Source organism: Alligator sinensis, unplaced genomic scaffold, assembly GCF_000455745.1.
Source record: "Alligator sinensis unplaced genomic scaffold, ASM45574v1 scaffold365_1, whole genome shotgun sequence".
Classification (NCBI taxonomy): domain Eukaryota; kingdom Metazoa; phylum Chordata; order Crocodylia; family Alligatoridae; genus Alligator; species Alligator sinensis.
This window is the reverse complement of record NW_005842356.1, coordinates 43,795-53,235: the sequence shown is the minus strand read 5'-3', so window position 1 is coordinate 53,235 and position 9,441 is coordinate 43,795. Positions and strand designations below refer to the sequence as shown.

Here is a 9,441-nt window from a genome sequence, read left to right as displayed (position 1 = left end):
CCCCCCACCCCCCCTGCTCCCCCATGGGTGCCCCACCCAGGCCAGCTCTGGCCCTTTAAGAAAAAAAAAAAAAGCCAAAAAAAGCCCCGGGATTAACCACACCTGCAGCAGCTTTGGGAGCAACAGGGGCTTGTGCAGAGCCCCCCATGTAGCGTGGGCAGTGGGGGGCAACAGGGATCACTCCCTCGCCTGGCAGGAGCGGTGAGTCCCAGGGTTTTTTGGGGTTTTTTTTTCTTAAAAGGGCTGGAGCTGGCCCATGTGGGGCACCCGTGTGGGGGCTGGGAGAGAGGGGTGTTGGGAGGCTTGTGCAGAGCCCCCCGTGCAGTGTGGGGCAGTGGGGGGCAGCAGGGATCACCCCCGGCCTGGCAGCATCTGCTGAACTGGGGCTTTTTTTTTTTTTTAAAGTGCTGGGAGCTGGGGCAGGTGGGGAAGCCATTGCTGGGCTGGGAGAGTGGGCAGGGGATGGGCCTGGCCTGGCTGATTTGGACATTCAGCTGAATCAAATTAGGACAGTGATTCAAATCACTGAATTGAATCACTGTCCCCCAAATCGGCCAAATCCGAAGCGAATACTAGCCGCTTCACACAGGCCTAATGTATAGTATGTAAGTGTTCTTACAATATAAAATGATGGTATTTGTAACTCTGTATTTGGCATTTCTCCATTACCTGAAAAACTCCTTGAGTAAATAAATGTGTCAATGCCAGTTTTCTGGTTACCGTAGCAGGTGGAGAAGTTAGGGTTCAACTAACATCTTGGTTTTTCTTGCAAGAAAGTTAAGAAAAAGAAGTCAAGAATAAAAGTGGAGGTGAAAATCCATATGGCAGCAGTGAGCGGTACAGGGTAGGAAGGACCAGCTGTCTAACATTTACCTTGAGAAAATTCATATTTTCAGGCAGTGGTTTGTAATCACCCTTCCCTGAAATTAGAGGTAAAGCTAAGAGTGTAAAATCTTATTTTGCACTTTACCCCCCCACACTTCCCTTGCCCCCTGTCTTTCTTCATTAAAAGAGACCTTCATTGTTTTTTTAATTGGTTTTTAAGAATTTGCTCCAGGGGGTTTTAGAGTCAACACTTGATGCATATATTGGATGCAAGATTGCTACCACATTTATCTGTGAAATGTAGTATGAAGATATTTTCAATTGAAAGTTCTCCTTCTCATAAATTAGTAGGTTATCTTTAGGCAGCCTGGAGATATGCTTGCAAAGTGGAAGAGAAACAGCATAGGCAGAGATATGCCAGAAGAACATGGTGTATCTATTAAAATGTACTCTTAAATAGCTTGTGAGCAGCAAGTTTAAGTTACACCAAACTGCAAAGACAGCTCTAACTTGTGCTCTGGGTAACAGGGCTTAATCTTGAGAAGAGAAAAGCTCCTGAAACTCCTACTAAATTGCATGAGACTTCAGGGCTGATTTTAGGCATCCCTGCTTGGGACCAAGGCAATGACATGTTGTCTCCTGTGACTTCTTTTCTCTCCCTTTCCTTTTATGAAAGTGAGGTTAATAGTAAAGCAAGATGCCTCATTTTTAGAAGGCTACACCCTAAAGGCAGTTCAGTCTCCTCAGTGCAAAGCTTTCAAAAGCCACTAGCAATTTTTTTCTGTGCCTTGACTGAGTTTCACAAAGTGGTGTGTACCAGACTTTGAACACAAGGTCCCTTCAAGATATCTCAAATTGAGCAGCTCACAACTGATGCACCGAAAGATCACGGATCACTTCTAAAAATCTTTGCCAGTGGTGTCCTTTATTAAACTGATAGCAAACATTTTTTACCAGTGTCAAGTACAGTGGCAATTTCTTGTCCAGACAACCAGCCAATTTACTGAACTTACCTAAGCCACTATATGACCAGTTGTTATGACCCTTGATTACCATCACATTGGACTAAACATGAACAGCCTAGGAACACAACTCCCCATTATCATGCCCCAAAGACATAGGGGGCATTTATAGATGTGTTCCAGGAGGTGGGTGGGGGGGGGAAGGGGGGAGAAGTGCTTTAATTAGAGCAGCTCCGAGAGCCACTTTAATTAAAGTGCCCCGAGTGTCATTTCTATCAGTGTCCCCATGCTGAGAAATGTTGGCAGGGGTGCTTTAACTAAAGGACATTTGATAAGCTTTAGTTAAAGTATCCCCGCCCACCATATTTCAGTATGGGTACACTGATACATGTGATGCTGGAATCTGCTGGAGTGCCAGAAGACTTGATTAATCAAGTCTGCTCTGATGCACTGTAATTACAGAGCTTTGTGTGTATAGGCACCCTTGATCCTCATTTAATTAAATGGAAAGCATTTCTTAGTGGATTACACAGTTGCACTCAGGCTAAGAAAAAAGAATTTCCTTTAGATCAGGGGTGGGAAATTATTTGGGCTGCAGGGCCACTTAAGGAGCTTTGAAGAGCTGTTAAGGGCTGGGTGAGGAGGTTTGCTGACCCATCCTCAGTCCCCAGTCACAGCTGTTTACATTGCCTGGCATGCGGGGGAGGGGGGGAGGAGGGCAGGGAGATGCCAATTTATGCTATCTGGCCCCAGGACTGTCCACCCCACACTCATGGTCCATGGTGCCCCATGGAGAAGGAGGCAAGGTCTCTATGGAGGTTGACCTGGAACCCCTGTGGGCAAGGTGCACCTGGCTGGGCAGATGGGAAGGGGCCAGAGATGGATGGGGAGTGGCATGGGTGGGGCCAGGACTAGGGCCAGGGCCAGGATCATGGGGTAGTGACAGTGCAGGTCCAAGCCATGATCCACTCACCACATTTCTACGATAGGCACTGGTTCTATGGGCAATGGCCAGTCCATGCAAGGATGTGCAGCCCATCGTAGGGAAGTATGGGGAGTGGATTGTGGCTCTGCCTTGGGCCCAAACCCCACATTGTCACTGCCCCATAATCCTGGCCCTGGCCCCAGTTCCTCCCTCCCACGGCTGACCCACAGCCCCTTCTCATCTAACTGAGTGGACCCTGTCCACAGGGGTCAGATGGACTAGGGTGCCTGGGCAACAAAACTGGGTCTGGTGGTGGTGGCAGCAAAGACTAGCAGTGGCTGGAAGGAGTTACTGCTGTGGGGGCTTCTAGGAAGCTGAATTCACGCTCCGTACTGCCCTTGCCCTGCCTCACCACTGTGCTACCCAGGTCCTGGTGCGCCTGAGAGCTACACACAGGGATAGGGATGGCTGTACTTCATGCCAGGCATCCCCTTTGCATCCAGGGATGGCAGGACTAGCCACATGCACCACGGCCCAGGTTGCCCCCTACGCCTTGGCTGGGTGGGACTGAGGAACCCACCGCAGGCCAGATGGAATTACTTGGTGGGCCAAATCTGGCTTGTGGGCTGTACTTTGCCCACCTTTGCTTTAGTTCTTTGTCAAACTTTCTTTAAGCACAGCATCCTGTTGAAACTTTAACTCTTGAAATGAAAAATTAGGGCAACATTTTGTTGCTCACAGAAATCAGGAACAGAGGAGTAAAAGCTGTGAGAGCCAAACATAATTCAGACCCAAGCTGAACAAGCCTTCCTAAACAGCTTAGCCAAAGCCCATATAGTCTAAACTAATTGAAGGTCAATAGTGACAATGCAAAGCTAAATTAGCAACACAAGCACACAAGTGATGAAAATTATTTAATGGTTTAAAAATATATCCATTCTAGCCAGTTGGAAGCCTACTCCCTGTTAGCTCATTCACAGGGGATAGATGTCTTTGAAACATACCTTTAAAAATTAATATTGAGATAAATGTAGCCCTCACATTTCTAAGGTCAGATTCAGAATGTGGACAGGCTCAGCAAGTGGGCGGACGTGAATCTGATGGTGTTCAACGCCAATAAATGCAAGGTTCTCCACCTTGGGAAAAAAACCCCACAGCATCCTTATAGGCTCGGCAGTGCTATGTTGGCTAGCACTATGGAAGAAAGAGACTTGGGGGTCATCATTGACCACAAGATGAACATGAGCCTGAAATGCGATGCGGCGGCTAGTAAAGCGACCAAAACGCTGGCTTGCATCCATAGATGCTTCTCAAGCAAATCCCGGGACGTCATTCTCCCCCTGTACTCGGCCTTAGTGAGGCCGCAGCTGGAGTACTGTGTCCAGTTTTGGGCTCCACAATTCAAAAAGGATGTGGAGAAGCTTGAGAGAGTCCAGAGAAGAGCCACATGCATGATCAGAGGTCAGGGAAGCAGACCCTACGATGCCAGGCTGAGAGCCCTGGGGCTCTTTAGCCTGAAAAAGCGCAGGCTCAGGGGTGATCTGATGGCCACCTACAAGTTTATCAGGGGTGACCACCAGTATCTGGGGGAACATTTGTTCACCAGAGCGCCCCAAGGGATGACGAGGTCGAATGGTCACAAACTACTTCAAGATCGTTTCAGGCTGGACATAAGGAAGAATTTCTTTACTGTCCAAGCCCCCAAGGTCTGGAACAGCCTGCCACCAGAGGTGGTTCAAGCGCCTTCATTGAACACCTTCAAGATGAAACTGGATGCTTATCTTGCTGGGATCCTATGACCCCAGCTGACTTCCTGCCCTTTGGGCAGGGGGCTGGACTCGATGATCTTTCGAGGTCCCTTCCAGCCCTAATGTCTATGAAATCTATGAAATCCTAGTTGCACTTAAATAGCCATAAAAAAGTGGTTGGGATAGTTGAAGGATAGAACAATTAAAGGGAGAAAAAATAAAGACAGACTTCTACTTTTCCGCATCAGCCAACTGAGCTGCCCACATGTGGCAGTGGCCTCAGACATGGTCAATAACTGAAACACCACAATGACAAATGCAGACTAAATTAAGACAGTATGTGCTTAAGCTCCCATGTTGCTGCAAGCAGTGGCATGGGAAAGTAGATAAAGTCTGTTGGTCAAAGCCACTAGTATTGGGCGAGGCCAGGTGCACATAATGGCTTTTTGCAATAATAGAGGTAACAGCTGTAACAAATTAATTTTTATCTTTTGATAAGAAGAATTGACTTACATACATCTAGTTAGAATCCTATGAAATGATAATATGTTTTTGTTGAACGAACATGGCAAGGTGGAGATGTATAATTACTTGTTGCCAACCTTGATCACTTTCAAGGGACCTATGCCAAGCTAAAAAGTGTGGGTAAAGCAGAAGGCCCCAAAAGCCTGCCTGAGTGGCCACAAAGTGAACCTTTGCAGATGTGACAACTAGCTTGATCAGCAAAGAAAAGTAAGTAACGTATCCAGCCAAACCAGATCAGATAAATCAGAGCACAAAGCCTGAAAGAAGACTTTATAAAGAAACCCTTAAATTAGAAAATCCAAACATGGTATATCGTAGCTTTATCTTATAGTGTGGCAGACTTACCAACTTAGCCCAGCTCGAACGGGCTTCAGGAATCTTCGTTTTGATTGGTGGAGCCCATCTATTAGGGGTGCACAAAGCTGGCCGTATTCGATTCAGATTTGGCCCAATTCAGGGGGCAGTGATTTGATTAGTTGATTTGGATCACTGTCCCAACTTCAATTTGGCCAAATCTGAATCTGCAGATTCAATTCTGATTCAGAGAATCAGCGATTCGGCCATAGACACAGCTTTATATGCTTTTTCTACATACATCAAGGTACCAGATGTGGCTTGTAAACACTGAGATGGTGGGGCGGATGCAGTGTCCCGCCGGAGCGCAGGGGGAGCCCCCTGCGTGCTCTGTGGCAGAACCCCCGTGCCCTTCCTGCTTGGCAATTAGCTGTGGGGGTACCCTGGGTCCCCCCCCGACCCAGGAGGCACCAGTTGCCAAGCCAGGGACTGGGGGGGGGGGGTCCCCTGCGCACTCTGTGGTGGACCTGGAAGTGGACCAGAAGTCCTTCTGGTCCACTTTTGGGTCGGCCACCAAGCATGCTTGGGACCCCCCCCCACGCTCCTGTGGGATGCTCCATCTGTCCCACCTTCTCAGTGTTCATGTGCCACCTGGTACCTAAGCTATGTTGAAAAAACAAATAATGCTGTATCTAAGTCTGAATCATCAAATCTCTCTGAATCAAATTGGAGGCTTCTGATTTGATTCAGACTCAGAGATTTGGTTGCTGAATTGGGCCAAATCTCTGCTGAATTGAATCAGTGACCAAAACTTCGCACAGCCCTACTGCCCACCAATCAGGTAAGGGTTGGGTGAGGCTGGCCCCACCCTGCCCCCTACACAGGGTGGGGAGGGGCAAGGAGCCTCCTGGACTTGATTGAAGCCTGCATTCTGCAGGTCTGGCAAGGCTTCGGGGGCAGAACCTCCAAAGTGAGTAAAAGAAACTGCATGCTCAGCATGCAGCAGACCCGTTGGGGGAATGGAGAAGGAAGAAGGGGCCAAGAGCTGGGGAAAAGCTGCCCAGTGGGTGAAGCAGCACCCAGAATATCCCTGAAGACTCCCCTCACCGGGACTGATGTCACAGCCACATTGGTGTGGTCAGCGCACAGGACATAGACCTAGAGGCTGCTTGAGGCAGTCCAGGTCTGCATTCCCTGGCAGGCAGCCAGGGTGCAATGCAGAGATCACTGCATGGAGCTCAGACCCTGGGAGCTGTTTGAGGCAGCTTGGGTCTTCAACCTCTGGCAGGCAGCTGGGGCACGGTGCAGAGATCGCTGCATGCAGCTCAGACCCTGGGAGCTGCTTGAGGCAGCTTGGGTCTTCAACCTCTGGCAGGCAGCCGGGGCATGGTGCAGAGATCACTGCACGGAGCTCAGACCCTGGGAGCTGCTCGGGGCAGCTCGGGTCCATAACCCTTGGCAAGCGGCCAAAGGGCACAGTGCAGAAGTCACTGTGTGGAAGATCCAGAAGCAGATCAGGGCTCTGGAAGCCGCTTTGGGTGGCTCGAGCCCCATTCCCTGGCACATGGCCAGGTAACTGATGCAGGCCACGTCAGGCCACAGGGTCCAAGAGCTGATTGAGCCCTGGTGCAGCACGAGGTGGCCAGGGCCTCCAACCTATCTGGGCAGAAGGAGGCGGCTGCAGTGGACTGCTGCACAGCGAGAGAGAGAGCCCAAGCAGTGAAAGGCCACCCCAGTGATGATAGGAGTTGTGAGTTGTAGGGGAGAGGGTCTTCAGCAGGGGAGTGAACCCTTGGAAGGGGAGACAACAGGGGCCTTGCAGGATAAGGGTCCTGACCCTACGCAAGAGGGGTAGGAGGACCTGGAACCTTGTGCCTCTGCCTGATGAGTAGCAGCAAGGGCTCCCATCACAGAACTGGGCAGTTATCGCTCAAGGTTCTCACTGGACAAAGGGATTAGTTGGCCTCTTGAAAAAACATTCCCTTTTTTACTCAGATGTGTGGTATATATCAATTGGTTTGCAAAGCAGGATTGGCAGATTTAAACAGAAAAAACTCTATGCCTAGGCAAGCGAAGGCTTACCAGGACATCATTTGCACAACTGTTTTATTCAGTGATTTGGCATTTTCACATGTAGATTCCGATGAACCCATTTCTGCTTCTATCCCCAGCCCTAAGATATCAGGGGAAATGCACTTCTGCCACAAGTTATTTTTTCTGAAGATGAGATCACAGGTAAAATATATCCCAAGTAATAGGGAAAATTTTAATAGGCATAAAGGAACCCACATCCCATTGAATGAAATGAACTTGCAATATTAGGATCTGAATTTCTCTAAAATCTGAGGTGTTTGAAACCAAAGTTTTGGCTCATTCTGTTTTAGAAGAAAGGGCCAGTGACAGAGGTTAGGTCCAGATGTAGTTTTATATGGTAACTTGACCTGGGAGCATAGTTCAGTCTCATGTCTGTTATTTTGTTTCTGCACAGCAATTTGAAGATATGCTATATAAGTGTTAAGTATTTGACTAATCACCTGTTCCTAGAAATGGACTGAATCTGTTATATAGAATGAAATACACTTTTCATTATCCTGAAAAACAGTTAACCTTCTCAGCCAAGAAGGCAGGGCTGGCATATTCAGCTCAAGGTCAGCAGAAGAGTTCCAATTACGTCTTTACTTTGACACAGAAGCATAGCTGAAAGCAGACAGTCAATGAACCAAATCTTGGTATTATGCTGCACACATCGAACTGCTGAATTAATCAGCAGGCTTTCCTTCTATTTATTATTATTCTCTGACTTCCTTAATTTTCACTTACCTGAAAGTCAGAAGCCCGAGTGCCTCCAAAGGGTTAGAAAATCTCCAATTCTTTAACACTGCATACATTTCCGAGATGGCCTTTCGATCCCAGCTGGGTGCACTGCCCAAGACCAAAGGAAGGGAGCAATTTTCATTATTGCAATAGGAACGATAAAACCATAAGAATCTTCTCTTTTGCTCTGAGAGTCTGGAAAAGAAGATTAGAAATTCAGTTTGAAATTAAAACCACCTGAAGCTTTGTGTTGAAGCAAACTTCATTGTATAGGGGGAGCAACTCATCTAGTTCATGGCTTTCTAGCTAAATACCTGTTCTCCTTGGGGTGGGATATCATTTTCTGCACACCAGCTCTTATAAAGGAGATATATATATATATATATATATATATATACACACACACACACACACACACACACACACACACACACACTGGATGCGCCAGCCTTGCGTAATATACAAATGAAATGCCAAAGAGAGATGCAAATACAGTTATTTTATTTTTCAATCTCTCTCTCATTTTTTCTTTTTCCACATTCTCTTAAGTGTGTGCAATTTTGGCTAAATAAATGACTAGCATATCCAGTTGCTCTAACCATCTCTAACTGTTGTAATGTGTAAATAGCTAGTCAACTCTCACTCTAACAATCCTTGTTATTGATTAACTCAGGTGATAGCATGCATGTAAATCTATGATAGAAGCTTTTAAAATAATGTGTTCCCAGTGTAGCCTGATACCTGCATGTGCAAGGAGAGACTGATTGTCCTTAAAGTCACAGTGATTACTGTGGGCTGCCAAGCAGCTCCCTTTCAAATATTTTCCACAGGCCATACCTGTGGAACAACCACATACAATACTCCAGGTATGAGGCAGAGAGTCGTGGTGGATGGGTCGGTTTCGACCTGGAAGGGTGTGGGCAGTGGGGTCCCGCAGGGCTCGGTCCTTGGACTGATACTCTTTAATGTCTTCATCAGCGACTTGGACGAGGGAGTGAAGTGTACTCTGTCCAAGTTTGCGGATGACACAAAGCTATGGGGAGAAGTGGACGCGCCGGAGGGCAGGGAACAGCTGCAAGCAGACCTGGACAGGTTGGACAAGTGGGCAGAAAACAACAGAATGCAGTTCAACAAGGAGAAATGCAAAGTGCTGCACCTAGGGAGGCATACCTACTGCCTAGGAAATGACCTGCTGCGTGGCACGGAAGTGGAAAGGGATCTTGGAGTCCTAGTGGACTCCAAGATGAACATGAGTCGGCAGTGTGACGAAGCCATCAGAAAAGCCAATGGCACTTTATCATGCATCAGCAGATGCATGACGAATAGATCCAAGGAAGTGATACTTCCC

General features: G+C 47.7%; 1 protein-coding gene across 1 annotated transcript in view; it reads right to left on the bottom strand.

Moving 5' to 3' along the window:
- Window positions 1–9,441, bottom strand: part of PIK3C2G (phosphatidylinositol-4-phosphate 3-kinase catalytic subunit type 2 gamma) — a gene marked incomplete at its 5' end in the record, with an annotated part of 274,531 nt that overhangs the window by 226,439 nt on the left and 38,651 nt on the right. Inside the window, one exon of the mRNA XM_006029111.1 lies at window positions 8,100–8,288. Within this exon, the coding sequence (XP_006029173.1) occupies window positions 8,100–8,288 (189 nt within the window). The remainder of the gene's footprint in view (window positions 1–8,099; window positions 8,289–9,441) is intronic.